The 18634-nt window shown below is 35.6% G+C and overlaps 1 protein-coding gene across 2 annotated transcripts in view; it reads left to right on the forward strand.

The window, feature by feature from the left end:
- Positions 1-18634, forward strand: part of LOC131029714 (chaperone protein dnaJ 13) — a 248737-nt gene that overhangs the window by 39614 nt on the left and 190489 nt on the right. For both annotated transcript variants that reach the window (XM_057960332.2, XM_057960331.2), the window contains exon 2: positions 15914-16200. In XM_057960332.2, the coding sequence (XP_057816315.1) occupies positions 15914-16200 (287 nt within the window). The remainder of the gene's footprint in view (positions 1-15913; positions 16201-18634) is intronic.

An 18634-nucleotide genomic window follows, 5' to 3' on the forward strand; every position in this document is an offset into this window, starting at 1 on the left:
GAAAATCCCTAACTTTCCTCAGGCTTTGATCAACTTTGGCCATAACTTTGGTGCTTTTAGGCATTATGCCAAAGGTCTAGAAAACTCCGAACTTTGCTCATGAAAGTTATAAACTTCGGTCCAAACTCCAGAATTGAAAGAGGTTTAGGGAATAAGGTCATTTCTAGCAAACACCAAAGTTTGGTCTACATTTCAGTTTCATACCTTGTTCTATAGCCTCGTAAACACATAGATCTTATGCTGCAATCCTTTGCTTATGTTCATGAGGGGTCTTTGATGCCCTTGTTTGAAGTTTGATGGCACAAAATGACTAAAGCTCTTCCCTTTTTCACTGCAAACTCATTAACTTCGGTATAAACTACAGTCTTGGAAGGCAAAAAGCTTAGCAAACACTGAAATTGCTGAGTTAAAGTGAAAACTTCGGTATTTTCATAGGCATTTGCAAGTATTTTGGAACATGACTTAGTAAACTTTGCAGGGCAAAAAGGAACTTCGGCCTAAAGTTCAGCCTTTTCAAGGGGACTGGAAGAACCTTACGAAACATAACTTATTCACTTTTCTCTTGCCAAAGCTGAACTTGAAGAGGTTTGCAATGAATTTCGGTGTTTGCCTAGGCATTTTCAAGAGTCTTTGGAACAACGATAAGCCTAACTTTTGATGTTTCAACCAAACTTTTGCAAGGTGAAGATTGGACTTGGGTGTTTTTTGAGGCATTTGCAATCACTTTTAGGGACAAGTTTATTCCTTGTGTCAGTGAAGATACCGAGTTTGGTCTGAAGCTCAAGTTTTAAGGAACACCATACTTGGTTGTCATCATTCTCCTAGGCCTCCAGCCCTCTAAGCACATAGGTTTGGTGCTGTACATCATTTCTCTTTGCATGCAACTCTGCTATTAATGTTTGTGACTGCTAAAATCTGATGGTAGGAGCAAACTTGAGACAAAACTCGAAGGAACAAGGGTCAAAAGACTAATGTTTGTGACTGTTAAAATCTGATGCCAGGAGCAAACTTGAGACAAAACTCGAAGGAACAAGGGTCAAAAGACTAAGGCCTATTCCCTATGCTTTCCCTTGGATCAAGTTGGGTTCTTGAATGATGAGATTTTCTTTCTTACTCCATGGCCCAAATCTTTCATGTTTCAGTTTCACCCTATCCCCATGCTTGGACCTGATTCTCTGACGCTTATACCCCCAAAGCCCTCTCTCTCTCAGCTGGCTAGCAAGGCAAAAAAATAAGAAGGTGATCCCTATTGGAGACGGGAGTGTGTGGATAGCACAACAATATCCTAGGGCATTCAATGAGGTTTCCATCCTTATGCTCCAAAAGGCATAATTTGTCTCATCAAAGAATGGTGCCTTGTTTGATGAGAATCCGTGTCCTTGCCTGACCATTAGTGCTCTTGTAGATCTACCTCCAAGTGGTTAGGCTATATCTGAAGGAACCCACTTTGATACCAATTGAAGAGCACATGATTATACTGAGAGGGGTGGGGGTGAATCAGTATATTAACAAACTTTTACTTTTCAACACTTGATTGGTCACAATAGCACTTTGAAAACTTAATCAACCACAAATGCAAGATCGAGCAAGTAGGAACACGAAACAACACACGATTTATGCGGAAACCTTTGCGGGAGAAAACCACAACAAAATATTACTTTTGTATTAGAAACTTCTTACAAATTTCATAGGCACAAACCCATGGGAGACACCAATCCTCTCTAGATGATTCGTAGGCATCAACACACTGGAGACACCAATCCCCATAACTGAGCACCAACTCAGCAAGACACACCAATCTCTTTAAAGATGAGGCACCAACCTCCAAAAGAATAAAGTGATAAGTGATGGATCTTCTTCTTGAATCAGATCTGAAACACCTCCACAAATTTCATAATCTGCTTCTATTCTTTAACAATTTCTGCTTGTAGATCTGCAATAATTTGCCCTCAAAGTCTGCAATAATTCACTTCCAAGTCTGCAATAATTTACCTTCAAGGTCTGCTCATACTTGTCATCAAATTCTGCTCATAGGATCTGAAACAATCTGCTCTTTAGGTCTGAAATAAATTGGCTCTTAAAGTCTGAAAACAATCTTCAAAAATTCTGCTTACAAAGTCTGAAATTATCTGCTCATCATCTGCATAATTTCTGCTCCTTGGATCTGCTAAAATCTGCCATGGATAGGATTAATATTCAATGAATGACTTGTATAATATCCTCCAAAGAACTCTTATTTATACTAACTAAAGTGCCCTTTCACCTAACAGTTGCATCATTCCAAACAGATTGGTGAACAAGAGCATATAAATTTTATTTTATTTCATTGTTTACATGCCCAAGAAGGCGCTCAAGCCTAGAGGCTTGGCCAAGAGATAATTTAATTTAATTTAATTGCAACCAACTTGGGTGCACCACATCAAGGGGTCGTCCCTCATGGGGACCCAAACAAATAGTCTTTAAAAAATAATAATTTAAATCTCCTTAATAAAGATTTAATTTAATTGCAACCAACTTGGGTGGACCGCATCAAGGGGTCGTCCCTCATGGGGACCCAAAGTCAAACAAATAGTCTTTAAAAAATAATAATTTAAATCTCCTTAATAAAGGGTGGCTCCTTTGAGGGGGTTGTCCAAAATAAATGTTATTTTTGCCCTAAATAATTCTCCTTCAACATGCACGCCTTTAATTACATACTTGTGCAATTTGAAAATTAAATTGCCTCTCATTTTGATCAATGAAATCTCGATCATAGTGCCATAAATTTGGTACATGCTAAACCTCCATTGATTACGGCACTGATTTGCACTTTGATATCAATGACAATAATCCAACATGTTCTTGGTGAGCTCTATTCTTAGTTTCAGTGGGTTTGGACAGCAATTGCTATTAGTAAGTGCTTGCATGACACCAATCTATCTGGGTTTATTCTCTTTGGTCCTTGGAGAATATTGCTATTTATAGTAAGTGCTTACATGGCAACAAGTTTTTTGGTTTTTTTTGGGTTTGTTCTCTTTGGTCCTTAGAGGACATTGCTATTTATTGTAAGTGGTTGAATGGCACTGACCTTTCTAGGTTTTTCTGGCTTTGTTCTCTTTGGTTCTCAGAAAACACTGCTATTTATAGTATGTGCTTGTGTTGGCATCGGTTATCATTTGTCAGCTTCAGTTGGTTTGGCATGTTTCATTCTCTAATTCTGGTGCCTTGGCGAGTTTCCGTAAGGTGACGGAAATTATTTTAATATTTTCACTTAAGTGTTTCAAAAGTGACTTTCAATAAGAGTTTCTCGTGATTTTACTTGAGTTTGCTGACAATGGTTTGATGCAATGTAATGTCCCCTTCTAGTCAACTTAGGAAATTGGGACAATGAACTTACAAAGACTAAATGCAAGAGACTTTTTTCCTTAAAGTCTCTCTTTAACACTAGGAATGATGATCTATGATAACACTTATAAATTCTTATGTGTATAATTGATAACCATATCAGTGCTATTGTAATGCCCCCTCCTAGATTTGCCCTAGATGAATCCCTACAATTACAATTACCATAAATTTGGGTTAGGGAAATGACTTACAAGTATTTATTTCTTCATTATGCTCTTGAATATAAATCCTGCAACCATCACATAGAAAACACAAGAGCATACACGTATACATGTAAAACTAATGACATTGTTAGAGTTAGCTAAAGTATATAAATATATCTCCTATATTACTATTACTATCAAACATATTTTGAGCATAGAGATAGGGACATGATAGGTTTGACCAAGCCAACCCATACTAAGCCCAAGAGCAGATCATTGGCCCTATTGGCCTGGTGGTAGGGCTTAGACATCCACTCGAGATATCCTGCTTAGTAGGGTGCTTGTCTTGCTTCCCTATCCATGCCTCACCTCTTATAGTTGATAGCTCATAATGGTAGGAATGGCATGGAGATCGTAGTGGGGTTCTTGGCTTGTCCTATCTAAGCCCAAGAGTGGGACTTTGACCCTCTTGGCCTCGGTGGCAGGACTTTGACATCCACTCAAGGTATCAAACTTAGATAGCAACCTTATACCCTCTTATCTACTGTAGAGGAGGAAATTTGTTATCTCTAGGATGACAAATCTAGAGAACAAATTTATTCGTCACTACCTCACTTAAACTGGTGCTAAGGGTGAGCTAGGGGATAAAATGCAGGACTAAGCTATCGAACAATTAATGGAACTGTCGAACAACTCTGCCTAATCTTTGTCTTTAGGATGAGCGTGCGGAACCGAGACACAAGTGCAACGCGCTGTCGTCTTGTACGAACATAGTACATAATTTGTAACAAAGTGAAGAAGTGACCAAACTACCAATTAATCAATGCGGCAAAACGAAATAAACAAGATATTGTAGAATACAAAATAAAAGAACAAAATGAAGGAAAATGATAGAAGCTCACAACCGGTCCACGATTGAAGCCTCCCCGCAAGACGATGGCTTTCTCACCACTGCAAGCCTACATACAAACAAGACAAGAAAATGTTGGGGGTTGTGTTTTGGAGTCTTCCTCAGTCAGACCACCGTTTCGGTGTTTCCACCTCCACGAACAACCCAGATAGTAGCAATGGGGAAAATCGAAATGATAAAGATAAAAGAGATACGATTAAGATGACAAATAGATTGAAAATGAGAGATTATGGATGCACAAATGAATCAAGAAGAGTAAGAGAAACTCCCCTCAACACTCATGAAAATGGCACCGTGAATTCTTCAAAAGGTCGTAACAATGGTGGTTTTTTGATGACTTGTAAGTATTGCCCAAGAAGATTGCTAAAAGCTCCAACTTGTAAGAAGTGATAAAAAATGCCAAAAGATCCTCAAAAATGCCTTTTAACGGGAGAGATATAGGTTCTGGAAGTAAAACCGACGTTAGTGGGTGCATGTAGAGTTGTTACGATCCCTTCTGAGCGCAGGTGTAATGCTCAAACGGCCACCCGCAGATTGTTAGATTTGCGGGATGCTAGTGCGCTGCACGAACGTCTCCGTGTCGCGCTAATGTCCCGAGGATGACAGGTTGATAGAATTGGTAGGATTCCGGCTGGAGCTGACAAAGTGGTCTAGGTGGACAAAAAGACAAAGGTGGGTACACGACCTCGGATGATGTGGAGAAAGGCGCCATTTGTTGCGTTGAATTGTACAAGGTGCGATTTTTGATATTACATCTACTTCTCCCCCTTCCATCCACGATGAGGTTCAACATTTTCTTAGATCTAAATGTACTAAAGATGATTGTTCTATAATACATACCAAGCCCTAACATTGTTATAAATGCTGTGATTAATAATGATGCTGAGATTCTATTCATACAAATAATATGATATTAATAATGCATAGACGTTAACACTTTATGACAGTTATTTCTAATAGATTATGGCTGAAATCAATTTGTAATCCTATAGCCTTAACTAGAATTTTAATGCTATCAAAGTAATAGGAGAATGATGATCAGACCAAGACACTATGATACTGAGCCCATATCGTTTTGAGTCTTTGACAGTATTGCTGTGAGGACATGATTAAGGCTAGTCCAAAATACACTGTATGGAAAGAAATGCTACAGATTTATTATCAAGTTAACATAATATTATATTCATACCTGTCGCCTTTCCTTTTACTGGATAACCACAGATTTACACTTGAGAAATATTTTCTTCTCTCGTCAAATATTATTGGTTGATTCCGTTATCGATCTGTTTCCTTTTTTCCTTTTTCCATGATAATCTTGGCAATGAATACCGATCCAAATTAAATATCTTGGTCATTGAATAGTTGCATCCCTCTGCTTGGGAATGGACACATCTCTCCCTTGATCGTATCTCTTTATGAACATTTGTTATTTGTTTAATCGCTGCCATAGGTATTATGATGTTTGTTTGTTTTGCTAATCATACTCCACCAACTAATGGTGTCCTTTTATGTAATGTAATCACACTCTTTGGCTAATCGCACATCTTCTCAGCCTTGATGATAAAACAGCACTTGTCTTAATCGCACCTTATGATTTAATTAAACAAATCTGTTTCTATATAAATTGTTGTTCTTCTATAATTGCTTAGTTGCTGCATGTCTTTGATATCATACTCCTAATTACTTTAATCACCGTGAATGGAACTGGGGTAACTTGGGCCTTTCCGTAGCCTAGATACAATTGTCTTCTGATTTTAAATCTGCAGATATCCTTCATGTTTACAATGCTTTATTGTTGCCTAATGAATTGTAAGCTATCTTTATTTGTAAAGGTAATACAAGGAGTTTTCTCAGGTTAGCAACCTCATTCTTAACGAAGTCTTATCTTGTATCTCAAATTTGGATGGGGATATCACACGGTCTATATTAATATTACAACTAAATTCTGCTTAAGAACATAATCAGGCTTCCTATATTAAATATACATATTCAGAACATCCCCATGCATACCACCAAGAACAAAGATGTTACTGCCTGTAACTTAATAACAGTTCTGATCTGATCGATGGTGATATCACTGGAGTCTTTTGATTCCTTTCCTTTATATCTCTCAATTTGAGGGAGAGGTCACACCTCTTCATCACGTATGCCTGTTGCCAAGAGACGCACCCTTTCATCATTAGCACCCTTTGAAAGAGTGCAACTCTTCATTATTTCTGTCCTTTGAAAGGGACACAACCTTTCACAATCAGATCTGCACTTCTTATTTAAATCAGATTTACATTTCTGATTCCCAATTTACCCCCCTATCAAATGAGGTTCTCTTCTCCCTTTTATATCTCATGTTTGAGGGAGTCGCAACTTTTCATTCCATGTCTTTTGACTACTCATTAACTTAATTAAATTTTAATCATATTTAATTATATTCGTTTATATTTTAATTTTATTATTATTATTTACCATTAAATTCTATTTCAAAGTGGGTACATTACATGTAAAATGAAGATATATGAGGTTTTTTGATTTGGGTATGCAGTTTTGGGTGTGTTTAGTTTTCTTTTGGAGCACTGTTTGAGTTTGGTAAGATTTGGACTTTTTATCAGCGTTGGCCATACAAATTTCAATGCACAAGAACCCTTATTTATGCTCATAACTCTTGGAGAGAAATTTTTATGGTTGTAGGAATTGTTGCAAAGTGCTTCCTACTGCTGAGTGATAAAGATCAATTTATGATACATGGGCTTTGGTTTGTATCTATTTTTCTAGCTGAAGTCGCCCCTTTGCAATGTAGTGCCCAGCGGTAGCTAGGGTGTGGGGCTATAAGGAGTGCAAAATGGTGTGAGGGAGGTTTAATTCGTCTATTGAAGGTTTTTACATGATGTTTCATTGTTACAGCTATTAAGGGAGCAATTTGGTGTCTTTTGGGGGTGATTTGAAGGAGTTTTCAGTCCCGTGTGTAGGGGACAGCCAAATGAAGCTTTGACAAAACTGCTGTTCATGAATTTAGACCTTTACCTACTTTAGCTGACTTTGTTTGGGTCTTTGGGAGTTAGAAGTCATTAAGTTTCCACAATCCATGAAATGATAGTCAGCTGTTTCCGGATTCGAATCCGGAAACAGCTGACTATCATCTTTGGGAGTTGTTGTGACATTTTCACACATCGCCCCATTGCAAGTGGGGACCCCCTCTTGTTGCCGACTAAACCGTCTTTTGCAGTTTGTGTTGCCTTCCGACCTTGATGAATGAGTTATAAGGTCTTGTTGGTTTGGATTCTGGCCTTTGGAAGTAATGAAGTGACTAAGTAGGGAATGGATTCTTAAGAAATATATAGCCTAGACAGGATATAGTTAATATTGCCATCAAGTTGATAATTAGGGTTTTAATGTATTGAGAAAGGCATTGTGCTTATTGCTTTATCCTTTAAACTTTGCATTTTGCTAACTATGAACTTTATTGATACTTGTACTTCACAACGTTCCTTCTGCTTTCTTCAGGTACATTATGGGGAGCAATACTTTGGATGTTGAGAGGGGGACATCGTTGAGTGGGCGATATCATTGTCCAAGGAAGAGATTGCGATAATAGAACAAAGAATGCATAGTCATAAGAATGGAATGATGGACATTTGGCTAAGTGTCAAGATAACCCTGAGAACTAATATGAGTAAATGAAAGAGAATCAGCCAAAATTCTGGCTAAGTTTGGAACATGTATTGTCTATTTTAGGGTTTTTATCCTTTAGACTAAAAAAAGAAGTTTTTAACCTTGAGCATAGTGAAATTTGAGGCTAAGTATAGAAAGAGAATTCTTCAAGGAAGCCACCAGTGAAATTTGAGCGTTTTTCGGGAACTTCAATTTTTAGCAATGTCTATTTTTAGAAAGTAACTTCAATTTTTAGCAATGTCTATTTTAAAAAAGTTTCACTGTGGCCTCGATTGGTCTAATTTCGTGTTTTGACAAAACTTTATCCTTCAAAGGGCCTACTAGTAAGTTTTGAGCATTTTCTGAAAACTTTCTATTTCTAGAAAGTTTCACTGTGGCCCCGTTTGACCTAATTTTGTGTTTGGACAAACTTTCTATTTTTAGAAACATCAGATTGTTTATTGTAAGTGGAGTAGATATCCAAATTCAAGTCTAGAAGACAAAGATGAAATGCAGAGCATGAAAAAGTTGGTGCAAAAGGAAAAATCCTCCTCCAACCCAAAAATGTGCCCAAGAGTGGAAATTCTCATCAAAGGAGGAATTTGCCGAAATCAAAAAATCCTCCAGCCCAAAAATGCACCCAAGAGTGGAAATTCTCATGGAAGGAGAATTTGGTGAAAAGAAAAAATCCTCCTATAGGCCAAAGGTGCGCCCAAGAGTAGAAATTCTCGTCGATGAAGGAATTTGGCGAAAAGGAAAAATCCTCCTCCAGCCCAAAAGTGTGCTCAAGAGTGGAAAATCCACTCCGAGGAGGAATTTTCCGCGAGGACAAAAATCCTTCTTTGCCACTCCAAAGGCGCCCAAGTCTTGGAAATGGCAAAAATTTGACTATGTATGGGAAAATTCCTTCTTCCTCCTCCAAGTGCACCCAAGCATTCATGAAGTCTTGGAAACAATGAAAAATTGGCTAAGTGTTGGAAATTCCTTCGTTCAATACAAAATTCTTGGAAACAATGAAAAAATGGCTAAGTGTTGGCAATTCCTTCCTTCATGACATAATTCTTGGAAATAGTGTAAAATTGGCAAGTATTGGAAATTCCTTCCTTTAGGACAAAATTCTTGGAAATTGTGTAAAATTGGCTAAGTCTTGGAAATTTCTTCCTTCAGACTCCCAAGCAAGATAGAATTCTTGGAAAGTGAAAAAATGGTTAAGTATCAAAGAATTCCTCCTTCAAGTCTAGAATGCGCCCAAGCATTCCTTAGGTCATGGAAATTTTTAATTTTTACTAAGGTATGGAAAATACTTCAGGACCTCCTAAATGTGCCTAGCTTCATGATGGCAAGGAAAGATGAAATTTCACCAAGGAAAATTCCATCCCTAGGCTCTAAATGCGCCTATCTCCAGGAAGGGAAGAAATGATAAATTTTGCTAAGTGTTGACAAATCCTCCTCCAGGATTGATATGCGCTCAAGGATTCCTCAGAAATGGAAACTCAAAAATCTAACTTAGTATGGAGAAATTCCTTCTCCAACCTCCAAATGCACCTATCTCCAAAATGTCAGAAAATGATAAAACATCAAGGATTCATCTATCCAATCCAAAGGCAAGATCAGGACATCAAGAGGCATGGGGGTCTAAGATGAGTAGATCCAATTTATGACATACAAGTTCAAGAAGAAATCCAATCTCAGGAAGTTCATGGTGGAAGAATTCCAATTCTAAACGTTTAGGAGGACATTCAAACTCCAAACATTCAGGGTTCAAGGCAATCTAGTTCTAGACCCCAAGGTTTGATTCAAAGATCAAAGTTCAAGTGCAAATGTAGAAGGAAGAATTTCCTCCGAAAATCCAAAATCAAAGGTCAGAAAGTTCAAGTGCAAAAGATTTCAAGAATGGCAAAATCTAGGAAAGTCCAATCCATTCCAAGAAGGTGAATTCTCGAATCCAAGTATGGGGAAAGGAAGCCTTCGAGAAATCAAATGAAGAATTATCCTGGGTAAGGAGGATACTCAAAGAAATTTAGATGGAAATCCTCTCCTCAACGAAGGCATTGTTTGCGCAAGAAATGGGAGATAAGGAAATGACCACAGATAATTTGAAGAGAAAGGTCAAGGAATACATTTTCAAGGGCATGAGTTCTTTCTTGGGGAGTCGCTTGGATGACATTTCCATATTCATCACTTTCATGAACAAGATTCAAGTACTCAAGCCAGCATGGGAGAAGACTCTTAGTCAGTGTGAAAAGGATACAACAGTCATGGAGTACAAGCATGAGACTATTCCAAGTGTCTTTGTAGGTGAACTCGAGATAGTGATGTCTAGGTTCATTGAAATTGCCAACAACGAGAGAGATAAGGGACGCTTACTTCTAGATGATGAGTTGTTTGATGCTTGGTTGACATCTAGTTATTGGTTCTTTACTTTAGTTCTTTTTACATAAAAGGTGGTCATTTACTTTGAAGCCCTAATTAGGGTTCCATCTTGTAATCTCAGCCCTTGATTGCAAATCAATCTTGGCCGTTCATTTGTTGAAGGATCTCTATAAAACACCCATGCCTTCTCATTTGTAAATCATTAGATAGCTCATTAGAAATAGAGAGCTCTTGCTCCTTACTGCTGAAGTAGAGTAGAAGGAGAAGACATTGTTGTAGGACTTGGAGAAGTAAAATTTGATTTCATTGAAGATATGGTGGATTCATGTTTATTTCAACTTGTTGCATGGTGTTCCTTCGATTTCTCAAGTTGTTAGAATGCATTGATATTAATGGAGAATGTGACAATGTTTGATGAATTTCAATGGTTCATACTTTTTGCACTTAGATGATTTCTATTTGTAGTGTAAAGTTAGCTTGAGCCTTTTTTATATTGATGCTTAACTTCTATCGTGGAATGCACATTGTTCGTTATGATGGTGTTCATTGTGATATTAAAATTCTTTGCATAATCCCTAGAAGATTGCAACAGTTCTCGTGGAGTTGTTGTTGAGCATGGCAAAGCAGGACTTGGTTACTAGGAATTCGTCCATTGTAGCATGATCCATTACCCTCATTGTCCCTAGGAGTAGATTAGAACTTCTTGACCTTTTCCCTTTTGTCCTTTTTTTTTGTTCCAGTTAAGTTCGTTCAAGGAAGAAGCATCACAATCTTGCAATATCCGATGATGAAGTTCCAGCCATAGCATCAAGAGAAGTGAAGAACAACAAAAGTGCATCAAGAGAAGTGAAGAACAACAAAAGTGCAAGTTCCCCTTGGGTTACCAGCATACATCAGCCAAAAGAGCTCATATCCAACATTAAGTCGCATGTACGCAGTAGAAACCTTGGAGTCGCCTCAGTGAACTTTTTTTGCAATCTTAGCATGCAAGAAGTCTTTGTTCAAGAGAGGATAAAGTGTCTTTGGTATTTTTATTCTGTGTTGGTGTGGTGGAGGATAGCTTTCAGACTTTCAGTTGATGAAAACTCAAGGACCAGCTGGTAGAAGGCTTATTGTACTCTTGTTGAAGCAAGGAACAAATTCCAAGAGAGTATTTTCAGCCATTGTGAACTGAAATCGTAATCGTTGTCATTGTTCTAGGTCTGCTCATTGTATTGCATTCTTTCAGATTTTATGTATTGTGTTTGAAAAGTTTATGGCGAACTTGCTATTTAATGGATATTGGTTTATTAAATCTTTCCTATGCAATGTGTTCTACAAATGTTCATGAATGGCGGTGAATGAAATCTGAAATAACTTCAATCAGCAAATTATATGTTACATCATTGGAAGACATCATTCATTATCTTAGTCGCAACACAATAAAAAAAAATCAGGGGTATACATTACAGATAAATATTATGTTTACTTTATCCATTAATTTCCACATTTTATTAAGTGATTAAATTGGTCTGTTGTTACAAAATAGACCAAAGTTGAGGACACCAAAGAGTTGGTAAACCTTGCCGATAAAACTCCTATATTTGAAATCTTCGAGACCTTTAAAATAACTTGTCTTCCTAGGTTTGAGCTCCTCTTAACTCTAAATCCTCTTCTTCATCTAAAGGCAGATGTGTATGGGCAGGTAGAGTAAATGATGTATGTGCTTTTGAGAAATTACCAAAGGGTAAGTAGAAAAATGGATCAGAATTAAAAAGTCAAATCTCATTTTTAATCAACATCATTGGCTAAAATAGATGTTGTAAATTATGTCATTGGTTGGGTCAATGATGTTGGCTTCATGTAGGTAAAAAAGGAAAAAGGGGGTTAAGAGGGAGAATCAAGGTGTGAGGACAAATTTTTTGATATTAAGATGATTAGGAAGGATGGTTGATGACACATCTCACACAAAGTTGTAGGAGCCAAGCCACCTTGATCTTGACATATGTGTGAATGTATGCTTAGATAGTTTAATGCACTGAGAAGTCTTGGATGAGAAAAGTGTTAGTAAATGAAAATGTGTTGAACAAAAGACCTTTATGAAGATGTGTACAAATCCTAGAGATGTTGGTTACAGTTTGTCATTGATGTCAATGTACATATGTTTTCAGATCAATTATAACATATTTTCAGATTACATATGAATGCATGCACAAGTAGTTTTACTAGTCATACTGTTGTGCTCAGATTTTGGAATGAAATCTATACTTCGTATTCAAGAGAAAATGTGTGTTTGAATGCATATCAACTACAGATACATAGGTGTGTCGATACCTGCAAAAGAAATAAAATATGGTTTAGTTTATGTAAAAGGAAGAAAGAATCAGAACAATGAACAGTTTTTGAATTGAAGATCTTTGATCACCTTTGTATTCGAAAAGTGTGAAGTAAGAACACTTGTTTGTAGTATACTTGATTGAAGCACGGTATTAATGTTTGGTATCTGTGGCATGATATTTTCCACATTGAACCAGCAACACGTATTTTCCCGATTGAACTAACAACACGTATTTTCCAGATTGAACCAGCAACACGTATTTCTTGAATTGGAAGGGTTTATAATAACAGTTCGTATTAGTGTTAAGGGCAGGTTTGTTGGGAGTTAAGAAAACTGTTCTCTTTAGTTATAACTATCTTCAAATAATTAATCATTACTTTTTAATTCTGGCGAACCATGTGACAACTGTTTTTTAAATGATTAATTTATTTGGTTAGTTGTAGGCAGTTCGAACTGTACATCAGTTATGACAGTTCTAAACTTCTTCAGCATGTATTCACATTCTATATATGTATTGTTGTTTGAAGTTCGATGAATGAAGATAATGAACAAGTAAAAACCAAACAAAGGTGTAAATGCTGGAAAAGAACTAAGAATTTCTGAGTGTGTATTGATGTGAAGTATGGAAGTTTAAATGATATACAATGGAGTGAAGGATACATTGATGAGATCAGTTTGCAGAGATTCAGGGTGATGTGGAGTGAATGTATAAACTGGCTTGCTGTGTGGAGAGAAGATTTGAGACATATAAAAGGAAGGTAACATCTTTGAAAATAATTGTGAGATGTTAGTTTTATATCATATCCTAACAGATTGGTTGTGAAATATTTAACAAATTCGTGGTAACTGTGAAGGTTTTCTTTAAGTCTGTTCTGAATCTATAAGACAAAAAGCTTTTGATACATTTGCAGTAACAGTACAAAGGAATATCATGATTACTATTTCAGTCTAGATTCAGTTTGCAGAATCATTTCAGAATTGAAATCAGTTCGCAGAAGATGAAATTTATTATATTTAATTGAATTCAGTTTGCAAAGGGGCTGTTAACACTTCAGTCTGAAATTATTTTGCAGAGAAGTTAGTGGGATTGTTTTGTTAAATCAGAAACTTTGATCATACATTTTTTAAGAGAAAATTGCAGATAATCATTGTAAATTTTGAGTTGGTGCTCAGACTGGTTGAGTGGGTGCTTGTATTGTGAAAGAGTTGGTGCTCTTGAGATAAGGGGGGTTTGGTGACTCCTTAGGGTTGGTGCCCTTAAACATTGTAATTGGATTCATTGCGAGGCTGGATTAGGACAGTTGATCCTAGCAGCATTTCTCATCGTGGTTTTTCCCATCTTGGGTTTCCACGTATTCCTGTGTGCTTTGGTTTAATTGTGTGGTATATCTTTTCAGATTTTAGTTTGGTGCTTTCTTTCAGTTTTAAAGTAAGTTTTTCAAAGAATCTAGTTGGATAAAATTTTTAAGTTTTATTAACTACTGATTCATCCCCCACCCCCCCTCTCAGTAGTTAATTTGTGTTCTATGGTAGAGACTTGAATTGTGTTTGGGACCTTTATTTATGTGATGGAACTTATGTAGATATTGGTGCAATGAAGATAAGAAAGAAATAGGCCATATGAATTGGTGGAACTTCCATCATACCATAACTAAACATCTTAAAAAAAATAGCAATTAGGCTTCTATTGTATATCTGTCATTTTATGTATTATAGTCTAATTTAGATTATTTCTAGTTTTAGTTATTTATTTGATTTTTTGCATCTATTTATAATTTGTAACATCAAATTTTTAATAAGTTTTTAGTTCTTTAAGTAAAATGAATTGGAGCACACATAGCTTCATCGATTATGTAGAGTGTAATAGGTTGGCAACTAGTAAATCGGAGGACCTTGTGTATGTCCATTCTGGTCCTCACCTCTCGTCACATTTCCTCATGTAGACTATAAGAGACCTAGTAGGCTTTGGGATGTGTAGCTTGAGATGAGTGACATCAATACAATGATAGCTCTCAATCCCATTATTGAGGATTTTGACACAACAAGAGGATCCTTTGATGCATCTTTATTTGGTTTTCGTAGTGTGGTTGGTGGTTATTTGATCCCACCATACCACTCTCAATAGAATCTTGATGATGGGGAATACCCATTTCAAGAGAATAATGATGGATTTCTTGATAGCATGTGATTAAAGTTGTTGGATACCTCCCTTCCCTGCCTATTGGATAACATATTACCTTGATACAACATAGATACCATATCTAGATGCATTCATATATGAGCCTCTATTTGGGCCATATCCAATATGTTTGGATACAACACCACACCGTTTGGTGCCATATCAGTTTATGATTTATTAAAAATCATTCAAAATTTGCAAAAAAATTAAAACATAAAACAAATCGTTCACATATATACCCATGCATATATATATTTAAATTACTAAAGATACCAACATAATCTAACTATACAAATAATATAAACTAAAATATAGATAAATCTTTATATAAATAAATATTTTTGAAGTTAGTACTATACTTTTAGATGTATAAATAATAGAATATAGATCTTGAAAATTGATGAATCTATATTTCATACTGTACCCATATCCAATTGTTTATCTGTTTTGATACAACTCTGCATCTGATTCTACTGATCTATTTGTTTTAATGATGAAATCACATCTATAAACATTTTTAAATATAGTAGCAGTGAACCTATAGTACTTCTCAAGTTATGAAAATCTCCTTCTATGGATTGTATTTGTTTAAAAAAAATTGTGCTATATGACTTTTGATACACACTTATGATATATGCATTTATGTGTTTTTAATAAATGCCATATCAAGCATAATTCATATGGGGGACCTTGAAAAATAGCCATATCTGTATCCATTAGTGTATCAATATCCACATTTTAGTCAACACAATTTTGGTTACAGTTTATGTCTCAATGTCAGTGTCAAAGAACTTTTACTTCTTTTTTTGAAACATTCATGGATACATTCTCATAATGTTTGTGCATTGATTTTTGAGGGAAATGGATTGATTATTCCTATTAGAAAACAACTGATCCGTGTATCTTTAACTTTATTAGTGCTTCATAGTAGTCTAACTTTGTAACTCTTATTTTGATAATGCCAGATGCAAGATATTGCTACACAGAATTTCCAAAGAATACGTGAAGCATATGAAATTTTGAGTGATGAGCGGAAGAGACAAATTTATGATATCTATGGTATGGAAGGCTTAGTGTCAGGGTTGGAACTGGGTCCAAAACTGAACACACCAGAAGAAATTAAGGCAGAGTTTGAGAGGATGAAGCAACGGCAGGAGGAAGAAAAGTTTGCAGCTCATGTACGACCATCTGGGTCTTGGCTTGCAACTTTATCTTTGCCACAGTTTCTGAAGGGAGGTGGCATTATGAAGGGGTACAAAAAAGAGTTTGTTTTTGCAAAAAATGTTTCATTGAAGCATATGGTTGCCCCTTTTTATATATTTTTGATTGTGTCATTTCTGCTCTTTGTTGTTGCATGTTCAGTGTATAATTGCAAGAATGATATGTTTCTTTCCATATGCGAATGATTTAAATCGATTTGGCAGGCAAGAATAAAATTTTAACCTTAACATTACATAGATAACTCATTTTAGTATGCTGCTCTGTTTTAGAAAATAATGAAAATATTTAATTTTTTAAAATAGTGTGTGCAAGAATTTTGTTATGAGTATAAAAGGCAAGTGCTTTTATATCAGGTCAATTAAAATTGCTGGTGAAGATTCCTTGAGTTATTACATAAATTCATTTAGTAAATTCCCAATTATCATTTCAATGAAAAGTTAATCCTGGAAAAAAATTGTGGTCAGTGAAGAAATTGACATAGAATGTGGTTCAAACACAGGGCCAATGTGAATGGGTAAATAATCCTCCAACAAATTGGAACATAACTGGATTTCAAAAGATTCCTATCTCTTTATTTAATTGGAATATCTTATTTTGTTTTCTTTTCTTTGGATAGTTTTAATGCATTTCTAGCATCGTTGTTAGTGGTTTGGTTTCAATAGAGAAATAAGATATGGAGCAAGATAACCTATAAATAGCATATGCACACTTCTTTCCTGTTTCATTGAATCATATAACAACATCAACTGTAGTGGATATGCAATTGGGCATAGTTGAATGGAGCATAATCTGGTTGAATTTTAAACATATTTCCTTAGTTAATAATATTTAAATACAAAGTTTTTGAATGATGTATTTTAGATGGCATTAGGTCAAGAAATATAAGTTGTCTCTTAAATTGGTCGTCTTCTCAAAAATCTTCGTATCTTTTTTTTTTTACAGATTTTTTTTGATTTGATTATCTTTGTAATATTTGATAACTAATAAAGCTTTTGATTTAATTTTATATGATATCCTTTTTCTAGCTGGCAACTTTGAAGGAAAAATAATTTTATATCATTCCTCTTATCTGTCAATTGTTTGTAATATGCACTGATTCCTCTCCGGCCTCTATCTTGTCTCTGATACCACGTCAAGAATGCAGGGTGCTCATGAATTAATGAACAAGAATGGTTGAATACATCGGAGAAGAAAAAAATAAATATGAGGACTTTTATCTGACTTTAGAAGTGTTGGTATTGCATATTCATTTGTTTAATTCTGATACCTTGCCAAGAATACAGGGTGCTTGTAAATTATTGATTGAGAACAATTGAGAAATTAGATAGGATATGATACGATATCAAATACTGTAGCAAGTAGCCTGAAATGGGCTTCATTTTGTCCCTGATCATCTCACTATCACATTACATATATGCATTTATTGTACTTTAACCATGCAACCATGAAGCACAAAAATCAATGTAAACTTGGTAACATAGCTAATATTAACTTTTTCTTTGTATTTTCATGTTATATTTTAGAGGAGCTCCGTTTCTTGAAATTTGAACATTGAAAACTATTATTTTCTGCTTATTTGCAAATGAATAATTTAATTATATAGGATGTCACTAAAAATAAATTAAAAAAGCTCATCTTTTTTTCCTGAAGCTTATGATGTTGAATTTTTTTGTCTTTGCTTGAGCCCATGCTGACTTGGTTTATTGAATCATTCATACTGAGTGCTCACTGAATTCGATTCTGTATTGTACTTGTCAAAGCGTATGTAAATGCCATACTTACCTGTGCAGTTTATCCAGAAGAATTTTAACAAACAGATATGCACTCTGGAAACCACAATCTCTAGTGTCATACTCATTTCAACTTTAGAAATCTAAGTTTTCTGCCTTTTCACCTCTATTGCACATTATAACACCACACTGGTAATGACTTTTATTTCAATCTGTAATATCTTTCCAGCTCATCTCCAGTTTATTATGTTCGCTTTAAGGTGGTTTACAACCTCTGTTTGCCCTATACCAATAATCAAACTATTAGATAGTGGGTCACTCTGCCACTTTAGGTTGTTGGTCCACCAGCCTAGTTTGTGTTCAATTTGTTCATATTCAATATATGTGGGCTGTTTGGTAGGATTTGGTAGGTTTAAATGAAATAATTATCCTAAGTGCTTTAAAGTAAACAAATCATTAAGGAAAAGTAGTTTGAAATTGGTCCTTAGGTCCTATACATTTCATTATGTTTTGGACAGAAGCTCATAGCTGATAGCATAAATCTGTGTTGGCTTTTTTTGATCAGTCAATTGAAGGATAAGGATTCTCACTAATTACTATAATATAATATATAAAAAAAGATTACATTCAGAAACAAAAACCTTTATAAATAGAGGGAGTTATCAAGTCCATAATAGGGGAGTGTTGTGTTGTAAGCACATACGCCCCATTGCAAATGGGGACCCCTCCTTTTTG

This window comes from Cryptomeria japonica, chromosome 9 (assembly GCF_030272615.1).
Source record: "Cryptomeria japonica chromosome 9, Sugi_1.0, whole genome shotgun sequence".
NCBI classification, from domain to species: Eukaryota; Viridiplantae; Streptophyta; class Pinopsida; order Cupressales; family Cupressaceae; genus Cryptomeria; species Cryptomeria japonica.